This window comes from Scophthalmus maximus, chromosome 16 (assembly GCF_022379125.1).
Source record: "Scophthalmus maximus strain ysfricsl-2021 chromosome 16, ASM2237912v1, whole genome shotgun sequence".
NCBI classification, from domain to species: domain Eukaryota; kingdom Metazoa; phylum Chordata; class Actinopteri; order Pleuronectiformes; family Scophthalmidae; genus Scophthalmus; species Scophthalmus maximus.
Genome location: NC_061530.1, coordinates 13,236,048 through 13,251,095, shown reverse-complemented (window position 1 = coordinate 13,251,095; position 15,048 = coordinate 13,236,048). Strand labels below are relative to the sequence as shown.

General features: G+C 43.7%; 1 protein-coding gene across 1 annotated transcript in view; it reads left to right on the top strand.

The window, feature by feature from the left end:
- The first annotated feature begins 1,154 nt into the window (after window positions 1–1,154).
- atrnl1b (attractin-like 1b) overlaps window positions 1,155–15,048 on the top strand; it is a 52,490-nt gene continuing 38,596 nt past the window's right edge. The window contains exons 1-17 of the mRNA XM_035612569.2: window positions 1,155–2,334; window positions 5,589–5,672; window positions 5,984–6,097; window positions 6,372–6,500; window positions 6,813–7,021; window positions 8,018–8,192; window positions 8,867–8,954; window positions 9,411–9,672; window positions 10,182–10,365; window positions 10,644–10,798; window positions 11,223–11,307; window positions 11,759–11,973; window positions 12,364–12,482; window positions 12,826–12,958; window positions 13,099–13,286; window positions 13,576–13,789; window positions 13,905–14,096. Coding sequence (XP_035468462.2) covers window positions 2,087–2,334; window positions 5,589–5,672; window positions 5,984–6,097; window positions 6,372–6,500; window positions 6,813–7,021; window positions 8,018–8,192; window positions 8,867–8,954; window positions 9,411–9,672; window positions 10,182–10,365; window positions 10,644–10,798; window positions 11,223–11,307; window positions 11,759–11,973; window positions 12,364–12,482; window positions 12,826–12,958; window positions 13,099–13,286; window positions 13,576–13,789; window positions 13,905–14,096 — 2,794 coding nt within the window. The 5' untranslated portion in view covers window positions 1,155–2,086. The remainder of the gene's footprint in view (window positions 2,335–5,588; window positions 5,673–5,983; window positions 6,098–6,371; window positions 6,501–6,812; window positions 7,022–8,017; window positions 8,193–8,866; window positions 8,955–9,410; window positions 9,673–10,181; window positions 10,366–10,643; window positions 10,799–11,222; window positions 11,308–11,758; window positions 11,974–12,363; window positions 12,483–12,825; window positions 12,959–13,098; window positions 13,287–13,575; window positions 13,790–13,904; window positions 14,097–15,048) is intronic.

Here is a 15,048-nt window from a genome sequence, read left to right as displayed (position 1 = left end):
GAGACTTTTATTAAAAAACCACAGACCATGTCACAGATTTTTTTCTCTCTACCATTAGTGTTGGTTATTGAAATTTCCTGGGTGTGCCATGACCCCAAGTGCGATAAGAACATCCTTGACCCAACAGCCCACGCACTTCAAATACAGGTGTACAAGATCCGTAGGGTAATTGTGACTCTTAAAGTCACCTCCTCCAACTCGAGCTGTGCTGAATTAATCATTGAGCATCACTGACTATTTTTTTTTGTGATGGGGATCATTGAGAGCTTTTTACCTCCCTCACTGTCACATCCCCAGTCAACTGTTCAATTATGCGCCGTCAAGGGGTCAAAAAGTACAAGAATCTATGAATATAACATAAGAAAGCGAAAACATTTTTTCTATTTTAGAAATGTTTGATCATTTGTTAAAAGGAAAAAGTAGGATTAAAGTAAAGTACATAAATATTAAAGTAAGACTGCACATTTGATCCATGTGTTTTTTGTTGTCTGTTTTTTTCTGTTTTTTTGTGTATTTATTTATTTTAGATTTTATTATCTGGTCTCTATTATTGTTTATTTTGATTAAGTGATTCATTATTATCATTACTATGGTATATATATATATGTACAGAAGTCAGTTGAACGTTTGACTAGAATGTAACAATGCTGTACGAAGAAAATACTAATCATAAAAGAGGGAAAACTGAAATATAATATTACATTATATTATCAATAAGTATTCAGACCTTTTAACATCACACTTGAAATTTGTCCCAGGGGGCCTCCCATTTGTCCTGATCGTCTTAGAAACGTGTCTGCTCCTTGATTGGAGTTCCCCAGGTAATAAATTCATATATGAAGTTTATATAAAGATAATTTGCATATCAGAGCAAAAAAAAAAAGGAAAAAAAAGAAATCAAGACAGGATGTTGACAGAATGACCCGCAGAGTTCATGGACAGGATTGTGTCGATCTGGGGAAGGCTGCAAAACAACATTTTAAGGGGTATACCGACAGAACAGTGGCCTCCATAAACAAGGATTGTACACACACACACAAATCAAGACATAATCAGTTTTATTAAATGCCGCATAGGTCAGGATACTGTACCTCCGCAGATTTCCCACACACTGTGCCTTTAAACAGAACCGGCCACCAGTGCGCATGCGCAGGCCGTGTTTAGTTTTCTCCAACCTGAGGAGCTGCCTGTGTCTAGCGTCGCTGCGCCGAGGGGGAATCCACCGCTGCCAGGTTCTGGTCATGTTTTCAGAGCAACTGTGAGGCTTTTTGTTTCACTTTTGAATCCAAGTGGAACGCGGGGAGACCACGCGAAGTCGGACGTCGGAGGACGCTTTAAAAAAAAAAAAAAATCGCCGGTGGGGAGGACAAACAACGGTTCAAAGTGGTTGCTCAATGCCCCCCTAGTCGGCAGGAACAGCCCTCCCAGTTCCCCACACCTCCCCACATCCATGTGGACTGCGGCAGCCCCCGCGCTGGGCTCGGGGCTACGAACGAGCGCCGTCCCTTTGTTCCTCCGCGGACCGCATCGGGCCGACGCGTCGCGGCTCGCCGACGGACCTCCGCGCGCTCGGCTCGCGCACATCCCCGTGTCACAGTGACGGGATTGTTTACCCCCGTTAAAATGGCTGCTGACGTGCCCTTCGGACGAGAATGGGCTTGAACCATCGCAGCGGCGCTACGTTGCCGAGCCGAGCCGACGCCGAGAAGCTAACGTCACGCTGAATCGCACGCGATGCGCTGGGCAGGTTCGGCGCAGCTAGCTAAGCCCCTTCGCGAGCTGTAATAGGTGGTCCGCCGCCTTTTTCGGTAGCTTCAGGGAATTCCTCCCACTCCCGAGTCTATGCATGCGGTTAACCGAGCAGCCTCCCCCCCCCCGCTCTTCCTTTAAGCTAACATAGCATTACGTTAGCCGTCCGCTGCACAGCTTCATACGCAGGCTACGCAGCGTGCACGCGAATATGCGCGACTTCTTTTGTTGGAATTGAAACAGCCTGAATCGAGGCCCCCCCCCCCCCCCCCAAAAAAAGAACCATAGAGGCCCCGGTGTGTTACTCGGCTCCCCGTCCACCTGGGGGGTTAAAAAAATGGATCCTGGGTGCAGGACTCAACTGTCCCTCTCCGGAGCCAGGGTCGCGGCCGCCCGCGGCGACCCGCGGCGCGTCGACAGATGCCTGCTGCTCTGCGTCCTGGTCCACCTCGCGCTGTTCGCGCGCGCCTCCCCGGCGAAGCCGTGCGACAAGAGCTGCCTCTCCGGGAAGTGCGTCAACGGCTCGTGCATCTGCGAGCGAGGATGGGTCGGCGACCAGTGCCAGCACTGCCAGGGCAGGTTCAAGTAAGTGGGCGAATGCACCGGGGAAAGCCGCGAGCTGTCGTGATCTGGGGGCCCTGAAGGCGTTGCTGTTGCTGTTGCTGTTGTTGTTGCTGTTGTTGTTGTTGTTGTTTTTGTTTTCGGGGAAGAACACGGGTCGGGGTCGAGAGTGGGTCGGGGTCGAGCGCGATCCGGCAGTGTCTGTTTCCCCGTCCGTCGGCGGCGTCCGTGGAGATGATTGGCTCTCACCAGAGGGGCACGTGTGCACACGTTGGGGGGGGGGGGGGGGGGGGGGGGGGGGGGGTCATGATGAAGAGAAATAACCATGTAGCCATTTAGAACACGATCGGATCACTGAACTTTATTCCTCAGCAGAGGAAATGTGACTGAAGTTTCGCACGACATTCTTGGGCAAAGTGTTCATAATGGTTATTCTTTTGGTGAATCTGCCCAATTGATGGATCAGATTGTTTGCAAGGAAGAAAAAAAAGAGTCAAAGTTTCTCTAAACTATGTCACTATTATGTCACACTTTAGTTTGATGAGTCCAAAACCTTTTTTTTTGACTTTTTAGAATTCAAGTTTGGTATCACAGAATGAAAAGGCTGGTATAAGGAAATGTTCAACATTTTTAGCCTGCAAGTGGAAAATCGTGGCAGAATAAAATTAGTGGTCGGACTAATGTTGACAATTTAACTTTACCGTCTGGTGAAAAGTTCCAACTTTGCCTGTAGCCTCCCTCAGTCAATGTCGGGTCAAATGTAATTTTATCCAGCACCTTAAAAACAACAGGAGTTGAGCCAAAGCAACGCAAGAAGAAGATACTTTTAAAAAGAAGATAATGATGAGGTTTGGTGACCATGAAACAGAATCAGGCTGAATTAAACAGAATCACAAAGGTTGCCTTTTAATTTTAGATTTAAAATGATTGATTATGTATCTAGACCTGTTGTTGAATGGAAGTCTGGTCCAAAACTTACAGTGGAGTTCAAAAGTTATTTTTTCTTCTGATTTTAAGTTTAATTTTAAGGAGAGCCGTTTAGCGCCTTGTAATCGTGGTCCAGACTCTATCATGTACTTTCATATTGACTCGGGGCCCAAAGCATTTACAATGATACCAAATAAAATCATTCCTCAACAAATTCATTCCTTTTGTGATAGAAAGGAGCCGAGTTGCCAGCAACTAGGAAACATATGCAGGCATTTGATTTAGCAACACAGGTGGATGGACCTAAAAGATGCAACGAACTAAAGGACACGTGCAAATTGGTAGAACCAAAAGGAAGGGAAACATTGGCAAGTGATCAAATAATAATGGTTCAAACTTTGATATAATGATACTACTTGTGTCGTCATCATCCTCGTCCTCTTGACAGGAGCATCTCCAGGCCTTTCAGTGCACCCGAGGTGCAGAAGTGTTGCGATCACAGTGATTATCACTGCCCCCGATGTGTCTGAGGTTTTGTATAGGTTTTGTCATCAGCCATGTTGTCAGGAAATAACCTCCCATCACCAAGAGACATACTTCTGAAATGTGAGACTGTTACTCTTAGTCTCTCTGCAATCAGTGCAATAGAGACATACACTCAATTACACATCTCTGCCCAGCACCATAGACGAGATGTCAGCCTAAATCATAACAAGTGTGAACTCCTGTCCTAAAAGAATAATGGCAGATTAATGTTGTCTGGTTTTTGAATGTCACGGTGACATGGGTCGGCAGGAACACACACACTTGATGCGTCTTGCACAGGATTGTATTTCCCAGCAAAGTCCAAAGTGCAGCATGAAAAATTCATCACTCTTCTCAAACATCCTCGCTGGTTGCCTTCTGCTCGTCGATTACACCTCAAGTGTTCCCCCCCGGTTAATCAGCAAAAACACAAAACTACCTGCAGTAACTGTATCTAGACAATGCAAACAGAATATAAGTCTGACACACCTCAATTGTATCTAATACAATGCACGTGTATGTAAAGTAGTAAAAACAAAGAAGAAAACACTTGTATTTGGGGACAACGTGGAGATTGATCACGTGCATGCCATTGAAACTTAATGAGATTACAGCCCATCTAATAATCTAGTAATCCGACATTATGTAAATCATCTCAAACAATTGTCAGGGACATAACAGGGAATACCGCTCAGTTCCTGTGTTCCTCTGACTAACCATTAGAGCCCAGTTTGTGTTTGGGAAGTTTTCAAAGTCAGAAAATAAAGTACCGTATTTGAGGATCAATAAATTATATCTGATTCTGATGCATGTAGTATCATAAAAAACAGTTACTGTCTGATCGCTACCAGCTGACAGATGCTCATTGCGTTGATTTATGGATTATTTGTCTCAACTTTGATATCTAAATTAATTAAATTTAAGTCACAATCTGTTGAAATGCACCACTGTGACGGGAAAACGTTGGTGAGTAATTTGTCTGCCCGTTATTGATTTGGGATACTACACGTCTAATTTCTTGTGATTATGGGACAGCGGTGAAATCTCCATTTTCAAAGTCATCCATCATTTGTCACACAATTTGCTGTGGCCTTTGGTGGGGATGGATTGTCTGAAAATTGTTTCCCGTATCAGACTGTGGGCAGAGAAGAGGCAGAGGAACATCTGCAGCAGACAGCTGATTGAATCTTTCTGTTGGTAGCGACTGACCTTGTGCTGACTGTCAGCTTATAGTTTTCCTATCTTACATTTTGGCGGCTGAATGCAGCGTGACACTATATATTTGGACGACTGAGTCCGAACTCACTGGATATTTTGTACCAGCACAAAAAAAATCTGAGAGCCAATGAGAGCTGGGATAGGGATGGTCCAAAAGTCCTTCCCAAACCCTGCACTGGATTTAAATAATAGATTGATACGTATTTCTTGAAGAATAGTTTTCAAATTATCTCTTCAGCTCTATCAAAGAGGATTCGTTGTCTCTTGGGCCAAGGCAGCAATGCAACAAATGAGATAGTCACTTGTGGTCAAGGATGTTTTTCAGCATCTTTCCTAACCCCATTCCTAAACATTTTTCATCCACAAATTGAGACGTGAGAGCAGTCTGATGACACTGTTAGCAGTGAAAAATAAATTGGCATAAAACTTCTTCATTGATTATTAATCCTACATACACACAGCCTGAATGGCCAGGTTAACGGCTCTTAGATTTGTTTGTTTTGTGTATTTGTCATTTAGTTCTGTGACTTTTAATTGTCCACCTGAGTTAATGTCTTTCTGTGCTGACTGTCTTGAATTTTATGATTATGATCATTATTATTTTTCAGGTTAACGGAGCCCTCAGGATACCTCACTGATGGTCCAATCAACTACAAGTACAAAACAAAGTGCACCTGGCTCATTGAGGGCTAGTAAGTACATTTTATTTTATTAAAATTATTATGTTCTACGGAAGCTGTGCATCTACAGCCACATTTAATGAAGTCCATCAACCAAATGATAGTTTTGTTGCTTACACAATGTTAAGTAAAGCTGGGTGTTGTTCGAAGGTTCAGAAAGTTTCTCTGATGAGCCGGAGTCGGAATCCTTTTGACAGGAAGAATCTGACGGACCTGTTGATGATCATCTTGCAAAGATCTATCCATGAAAGCTAAAATCGTGTTTTGTTGTTGTTGATTTCTCCCCCCCCCCCCCCCCCCCCCCCCCCCTCCTCCTCCTCCAGTCCAAATGCGGTTCTTCGGTTGAGATTCAACCACTTTGCCACAGAGTGTAGTTGGGACCACATGTACGTCTACGATGGAGACTCGGTATACGCTCCTCTGGTTGCTGTTTTCAGGTGAGAGTAAATCCAAAGTGAGGGTGAATTTTATGCAGTATTGATGTTGCATCGTGCAGTACATCATTTGTACTGGTAACACACAAATCTGAGTTTTCTTTGTCTGATAGGAAAGACTTAATGTTACAACATTGACACTAAATAATTAGTTTTTATCTTTAAATGCATGGTTCGATACATTGTTTTTTGTCTGTTTAATTTACTCTTCATTTAATGTGTTATGTGTCTTGTCATTCTGATTTATGTGCTGCCAATTTTCTGCTTCTATCTGTAGTGGTCTCATCGTGCCAGAGATACGAGGAAACGAGACGGTTCCCGAGGTTGAGACAACCTCGGGCTATGCACTACTACACTTTTTCAGTGATGCTGCCTACAACCTGACAGGATTTGAAATCTTTTACTCGTAAGTCTCCAGGGCTCTGCATTTGCACTTTGTTCTGTACGTAAACATTGTTTATGTGTTTAGTGGCGAAGTTGTGTTTTAGGCTGTCACCCGTGTCACAGACGAGATTTTCTACAGAAATTAAGAACTACAGCAAAAATAAAAAACGGCTCAATAGCCCCTCATCTATTACTGGTCTTTTTGTTATCCCCCTCACCTTTGCCAAGTGCTAGACGATACTCATTAATCTCCATCAGTCCACAAGTAAAGGTCACTGTCTGGCCCTGAATAACGCGAACAGTGTTGGGTTAATGAAAACGTCTCTCTGTCCAGGATCAATTCTTGTCCCAATAACTGCTCTGGCCATGGGAAGTGCACCCCGGGGAACTCGGTCGCCAGCCGAGTGTACTGTGAATGTGACAAGTACTGGAAGGGCGAGGCCTGTGACATCCCCTACTGCAGGAACAACTGCGGTAGCCCCGACCACGGCTACTGCGACCTCACCGGTGAGAAGCTGTGCGTCTGCAACGAAAGCTGGCAAGGTAAGAGTTGACTTTGTCTAACTATCCAGCAAATAATAATCAGTATAGTCATCCCGCATTTAGTCGTTAGCGAGATTTAAACACATCAATGTCCAAGATATTCCAGTTTCCAAAACTGCTATCACAGCATTCGCCACACAGCGTGACCAGATGTGATCTGACTCCGAAACCCATCAGGAACATTTGGTTGTGGTTTGATAGCATCTTAAGTCAGCTTTGAATCAGATTATCAAACTTGAAATAATCAAATTAATACACCATAAATCATCTATTTTGGTTTCAGCTTTCAGCCCTTCTTACCTCAAACTTTCAGACATTCAGATAACCAACACAAACTTAACGTTTGCCTGATTTCATTTCATGCCTGATGAGTAGCAGAATTTTTTTGGAGAGAAGCGTCGCTCGGATAACAATTCACCGTTGCTCAATGTTTCCTACATTCAAAACACTTGAGTCACATGTTACACTCTTCTGCAATCACGGGCTATAAAAAACGCTGTTGCTCCTCCCATGTGCGCTGTGGTGATTATGTAGTGAGACGTCATGAAGAACGTGTAAGTGGACCTGTGAACAGCTGTGTTGTGTTGTGTCTTAACACCGGTCGCTAACGTGTCCATAAGCCCGCGTGATTATTATGTGCCTCCAGCTGGAGGGGACCAAATGCTTTCGCGTGATGAAACTTGACAGCATCATTAGCAGAGACACATGCTTTTTTTTCAGCGGCACCTTCATTCACCCTGCCTGTTGTGCCTGCTCAAGGAGTGGTCATGTTTTGGTTTTTGGTTTAAGTGGTATGCTCACGAGTTTCAGTGACGAGGTATGAAAATATGCATCAGATTCTATCCCTAAAAGAGATTCAACTTTGAATATAAGATGGCATGATGAAGCCGCTAAGAGAAATCAAATAATACTCACTTTGAAGATGTTGAGCTGAAGTCTTGAGGGTAACATTTATTTTATTTTTTTTTACATGTAACCTCTCTTTCTGTCCTGTAGGTCCGGACTGCTCTCTCACTGTACCGTCGACAGAATCCTTCTGGGTACTACCGAGCGTCAAGCCCTTTGGCACGTCACTCGCCAGAGCATCCCATAAGGCGGTGGTGCAGGAAAAGGTCATGTGGGTGGTTGGCGGATACACCTTCAACTACAGCTCTTTCCAGATGATTCTTAAGTAAGACACGGCAGCACATGTCAACGAGAACAAGTGAAAATCTCACCGTGCATTATGCTGTGTCTGTTTTTGAATGAAAAGAAATCAATTTAGTCCCTACAATTAAATGTTTTCAGGTTACTTCTCAGAGTATCCGTTTCGCAAGTCCCTTGAGAAAAACCCAACTCGATGTTAGCACTAACTGATTTCTGCTGTGTGGTTTTGCTTTGTGAATCTATATATTCACAAAGCAAAACCACACAGCAGCTGTAATGTTGTATTTAGTGTAGACGATGTGGTTCTACAGCTAAAAATGCAGAACTAACTTCTGTCACTTTTCATGTCACGGTTCAGAGTTAACTGACATTTCTCTCTTGTTGCGTGGACAAGCTTTTTCCATCTGCTCAGTGTTTGCTCATCACCAAGTGCTATTACTCTAGAGAGAAAATCCACCCTGGTCTACAAGGGGAACTGGTGTAAATCACCAATATGTGAAGACATGACTAGGTTCCCTGTTTTATTGTTAATCACTCTGCAAAAACTCCACCCTAACAATGGCACTTTGTATATATTTTTAAGCAACTGATCATGAACTAAAAATACTTTAGAGTCAAGCTAAATGTGTTTTGTGTCCTGTACAAATTTTCATATGCAGTAAAGTGTGAAGTGTAATGATCTGTTGTTTTGCTCTGTAGCTACAACCTGGAGAGCGGCATCTGGACCACAGTGCCCATCAACAGTGGCCCTGTGCCAAGATACGGCCACTCACTTGCTGCCTACCAGGTAAACACACACACATGCCTCCCACTCTCTTGGCGCAGAAGGAATTTTAGAAAACCGCAAATGTCAGTAGGAAGGAAGCAGAATTAAGTGGCGTGAAAGGGCAATAAAAGATAACTGACACAAAAGGAAAACCACAAGCATTGCTTTTAAAAGGGAAATTGCTTGTTTAACACGTCATCTACAAAATACCTAAATGATTCAATCACAGAGCTGAAGCACACTTTAGGAAACAAATCGCATCAGATCGGGTTTATTTGTATAGCACATTAAAAACAGACAGATTGAAAAGAAGAGCTGTACACATTTTGGTTAAAATTACAACAATAGCACAACGATTGAAATGACAGTAGTAAAGGCACAAATAATAGAAAGAAAAAACAATGAAAGACAATTAGATGCAAGGCAGCATAAAATCCTGTGCAAAAATGTGAAACACTGATACTAATCTCTCCTCAGGACGATATCTACATGTTTGGCGGGAAACTAGAGGCGGGCTGGGCAAATGTGACAGACGAGCTGTGGGTGTTTAACGTACCCAGTCGGACGTGGCAGCGGCGAAACCCCGTGGTCGGCCCAATGGCCCAGGCCCAGATTTACGCAGTGGAGGGACACTCGGCCCACTGCGTCCTGCTGGAGAGCGGCGAGGCCGTTATGCTGGCCATCTTCGGCTATTCCCCCATCTACAGCTACATCAGCAACGTTCAGGAGTACAACCCGAGTGAGTCACAGCGTTTGTCGCTCGCTGTATCTTTCTCTCCCATAAAGGACAGTTTTGGAAAAGGGGACTGTCAAATGTAATTTCAGATCTCCAGAGAATGTGACTTCAATTTCAAATGATGTGTGCGTATGTATATATAAGGTTAACGTGACTAGTTATTTGCACAATTTCAAAAGCGGCAGCAGGCTGAGTAGGCTTGTTCTAAATGGCAATGAGTGATAACTATCCCCAAAACACTGAGCGGATTGGAGTCTTTTTTTGCAGTCAGCCATGACAACAATGAGTTGAATTTTAGTTTAAATTTTTAGTTAAAAAAAAAAATTGAAAATCAAAACCTAGAAATCATCAAGTGCGAACAACAAAACAATACCATTACTACCAATCAATCTTAACGTTTTTAGGCATGGAGCTCTTAACTGTCTGAAATGATTATTTTATGAAAATAATTCTTTTAATTTCTGTTCTATTTGAATAACATCTGCATTAAAAGTTTATACATTTTGTGTCAGGATCCAACACGTGGTTGGTACCTGAGACCAAAGGTGCCATTCCCCAAGGAGGCTACGGCCACAGCAGCACGTACGACAGTGCCAGTGGCAGTGTGTATGTTCACGGAGGCTACAAGGCCCTGCCTGCCAACAAGTACGGCCTCGTCGATGACCTCTACCGCTACGATGTCAATACTAGGACATGGTAAATCAACACATGCAGTACTCTGCTCTCTTTGTTCATCATGTATCTCTCTCTCTCTCTCTCTCTCTCTCTCTCTCTCTCTCTCTCTCTCTCTCTCTCTCTCTCTCTCTCTCTCTCTCTCTCTCTCTCTCTCTCTCTCTCTCTCTCTCTCTCTCTCTCTCTCTCTCTCTCTCTCTCTCTCTCTCTCTCTCTCTCTCTCTCTCTGTGTGTGAGAGAGACACTGCATGACACGATTTTCTTGTTAACTTGTCCTTGAAGCTCTTTGCTTATGTTTACAGGTTCATCCTGAAAGAGAGCGGCTTTCCACGATACCTGCACTCAGCCGTGCTCCTCAGTGGCACCCTGCTCGTCTTCGGCGGCAACACGCACAACGACACCTCACTCAGCAACGGCGCCAAGTGTTTCTCTGCTGACTTCCTTACCTACGACATCGGTAGGACTTATACTTGAAACCATGCCTCTCTAGTTTCGTTAATGTCCTACTTGAAAAGTATTCATCTAAAACCCCTCTCGTCACTTCATCATCCCATTTAAATTACTTTTTAAGACATTAAACTACTTTATTTTTAAGATCAGATTTGTGTGCTTAAAGTGTTTTGGTACTTTAATTTCATTTATTTTAAATGGCATCTAATGAGGTTTTAAGAACTATAATTAAATAAAGACAATGTGAGTTTTTTTCATCTACCATCATCATCTGTAGCTTCATTATTATCCACTTTACTCTCAGCAGAACCAGTAATTATAATTATAAAACAAGAACTTTTTTATGTCACATAAATTAAGAAAAAACATAAAAAGCACAAAAGCGAAAACTCTTGTTGCATATGGTCTCTCTGTTTTACTGTTTGCCTCAGCCTGTGATGAGTGGAGGCTCCTGCCTAAACCAGACCTGCACAGAGATGTCAACCGCTTCGGTCACTCTGCCATGGTCAGCAATGGGTGAGTCCCTCTAATGGAAACTCCTGTCAGACTGAAATTACACTGGACAGGTGCTTCAAACTGTGAAATCCTCCTTAAAGCTGTTTTTTTTTTTTTTTTACCCAAGTTTAAAAGGAATGTTTAAAAACAAAACAAAACACAAGTTCAATTTCCTGTAACTTTTACCACCCAAACATTTCAAAATCCTAAACGGTGCAGGCAATATAAAAGTGGTACAGAAATATCAATTTTCAGCCATAATGAAATTTATTAAATGTTTTGTTGCTCCTTTTCAGACATAGGCCTCACATCACTTAACCATTCTCGTATTTTGTATTACTGTATTGCATGTGCTTCCCTTCTGATGTACTTTATGAAGCTAACCACTACAGAGGACCCCACAACAGATCTTATATCTTTGTGTCGAATTCGTATCGTTTACCTTTTGTTCTCGTGGGTGTTCTTCAACTAGGTCCATGTATGTGTTCGGGGGCTTCTCCGGTGTGCTGCTCAACGATGTGCTGGTCTACCGACCCCCCAGCTGCCAGGCCTTCTTGGCAGAGGAAGGCTGTGTGAGGGCCGGGCCAGGGGTCCGCTGCATCTGGAGCAGAGGCCGCTGTCTCCCCTGGGAGCCCAGCATGGCAAATGGCAGCCTCACTCCTTCCCCATTCTGCCCCCCTAAAGCTGGTGAGAAAGAAACCCAGACCTTTTACCTAATTTCTGGTCAATTTTTTTACTTCCCAGATCTGCCAAAGAATCAGTGGTGGTCGACTTTAAATGGACAATTACAATTTCCCAGTCTGTCTTGTCTTCCTTACCCCTACCTCCGAATGAGAAATTACAGAGAAATGTGTTAGTGTTGTTTTTAGCTCATTTGAGTCATGCACTAATTATGAGGGTCAAATCTTTGTTACACAAACTTCTTTTGGGTTTAAGCTGTCACCTTGCTACTTTTAACCTAAGTTACAAAGAAGGTTTTCTTTCACAGTTTTCTAGACCTAAAGAAGTTAGGAAGAAATTAAAAACCTATTTGGACCATGTAAAATCATTGTTGTCTGTCTCTCTGACTCTTTTTAGTCACAGTGGACGAGCGGTGCTACCGGTTCTCAGACTGTGCCAGCTGCACAGCCAACACCAACGGGTGCCAGTGGTGCGATGACAAGAAGTGCATCTCTGCCTCCAGCAACTGTACATCTGTGAGTGGTCCAACAGGGGGCGTCAGAGCGCTTCTGGACTTGTGTTTAGCTCCTCACGACACTAGCTCAGACCGAGACACCTGCCAACAAACATTGACACATCCTCAGGATTTTGTGAGCTGAAGATTTTGTAATGATAATTTATTAACTGTTTAAATACTAATACTAGTGCTTCATGCTGTCCTCACAGCATGTTGCTCATTGTAAAGAAATGAATGCACCATAGGAAAAAGACTAACTACACTGACTGAAGGAAGGAGTACACACCCTGACCCATCGTTAAATTCAAGGCTCCTTTTAATCGTTCCTCCCGTCTCTTTGATTCTCTCCGCTCTTGTTGTAGAACGTGAAGAACTTCACCGAGTGTCCAGTGCGCAATGAGCAGGTGTGCAGCAAGCTCGCCAACTGCAAGAGCTGCTCGCTGAATCTCAACTGTCAGTGGGACCAGAACCAGCCAGAGTGCCACGCTTTGCCTGGTAAGGAAGACACGCACACGGTGCTGTCTTCTGTCTTACTAATATTAGCAGTTTCTGGAGTAGGAGTGGGCGTTCTGTTGATTTTGTCACTTCCTAGCACTCGATTATCATCTTGACGTCATACTGCTTCTTTCCTCCAGCCCAACAGTGCAGTGAGGGTTGGAGCCAGGTGGGGGAAGCCTGCCTGAGGATAAACTCCAGCCGTGAGAGTTACGACAATGCCCAACACTACTGCAAGAACCTCAATGGAAACATCGCCTCACTCACCAACTCCAAACAATTGGAATTTGTACTTGAGGAGCTCAAGAAGCTCCAGGAACAAGACAAGGTAAAAAAAAAAACCCAACAACAAGCAAATAAACAAATTAACGAAACACAATGACAAGAAGCTCTCGTTTAGTTGACAGGAGAGAGGAGAGCGTGGTTACGTACTGCTCTGTCTCTGATTGCAGCCCTCCCTTTATTTTCAGTCGACATTCTTGGTTCTCTGGTGTAAATGCAGTAACCTTTCATTTCTAAAATCACACGATGAAGCAGAAATCTTATCTTGCATTTGAATACCCTGCAGTTTCTTGTTGGACCTCTTGTGTGTTTAGCCTCTTGCCGTGTCTCCACAGCGGCTGTCTCCCTGGGTTGGCCTGAGGAAAATCAACGTGTCGTACTGGGGTTGGGAGGACATGTCCCCCTTCACCAACGGCAGCCTGCGCTGGCTGCCCGGCGAGCCCAGCGACTCGGGTTTCTGTGCCTACCTGGAGGAGCCCCAGGTGTCCGGCCTGAGAGCCAATCCATGCACTGCCACAGCCCATGGTCTCATTTGTGAAAAAGCTGCCGGTGAGATGCCCATGCTGTATGGATATGTTATCTTGTTTCGGTAGACTTTAACAACATGCAGGAATTACAATCTCATCAGTAAAAGATATTCATCATCCTTTTCTTTGCTGTACAGGGAATCCCAATCAGAGTACCCGTCCATCCTGCAAGAAGCCCTGCTCGCTGCACACCAATTGTGCTAACTGCACCAGCCAGGCCATGGAGTGCATGTGGTGTGGCAGTGCGCAGCGCTGTGTCGACTCCACTGCCTATGTCATCTCTTTTCCCTATGGCCAGTGTCTGGAGTGGCAGACTGGAGATTGTTTGGGTAAGTGTCTTTTACTGGACTTAATCTAGATGAGGCGTCTTTGAAGTCTATGGTCTGGCATTAAGGTGGCCAGCACTAAGCTCTCCCAGATTGGCTTCTGTAAGCAGTCAATATTTATCACTGAGAGAACGAAGGTTAAGGGAGGAAGAAAAAAACGGCTTTAAGGTGGAAGCTGTTTGTGTTGGAGGGAGAATGGTATTAGTTTCAGTGATTGGCTTTGGAAGCTGCTTTTGTTTTGTAATGGCCAATTACTCTCGCATATAGTCGCCCCAACCGTTAGATTTCCCAGCTGACCAAGCTGCAGATGGACTTTGTACTATTAGCTGGAGTTAAGTAGTTTAAAAACAGTCCAGCGTCAAGGAAATGTTTCAGGGACGGCTGCAAATACTCTGTGACTGAGAGGGGAGCATAATTGCTGCCTGCCTTGCACATACAGTAATGTCAATATGAATGTTTCAAAAGAATCTGCTTTATGTTTTGATTAATATGTTCTATCGCGCAAGCCAATTGCCAACAACCACTGTGATGGTTTTGACGCATTGGTTTGTGAACTCTGCATTTTGGCCAGTGCCATCTTGTTTTTAGAAAAAAAACAACAAAAAAACAGATATTACCATATTTGGAAGAGCAGGGGGTGGTTCTAAACACGATGGTAAGAACACTTCCTAGTGGTCAAGCTATGTACAACTATGACATAACTCTTATGTGTGAGTTTTACCCCAAAAAGTTTTACCCCAACAAATTTAATTGTCTGAGACATTGCAAACCATTTTTTGCTTGAAATTGGGGCTTTACGATTAATCTAATTAATTTGAATTTGTGTTTTCTACACCATGTATAACATGCCTATATTGTTAAAATCGAGTTACATGGTCAGAAAGTGTTGTAGATGATGGCTGCTAGCTAGCTATCATTAGCTGTCACGTTAGAGTCACGTCAGTCTTGTAAACTG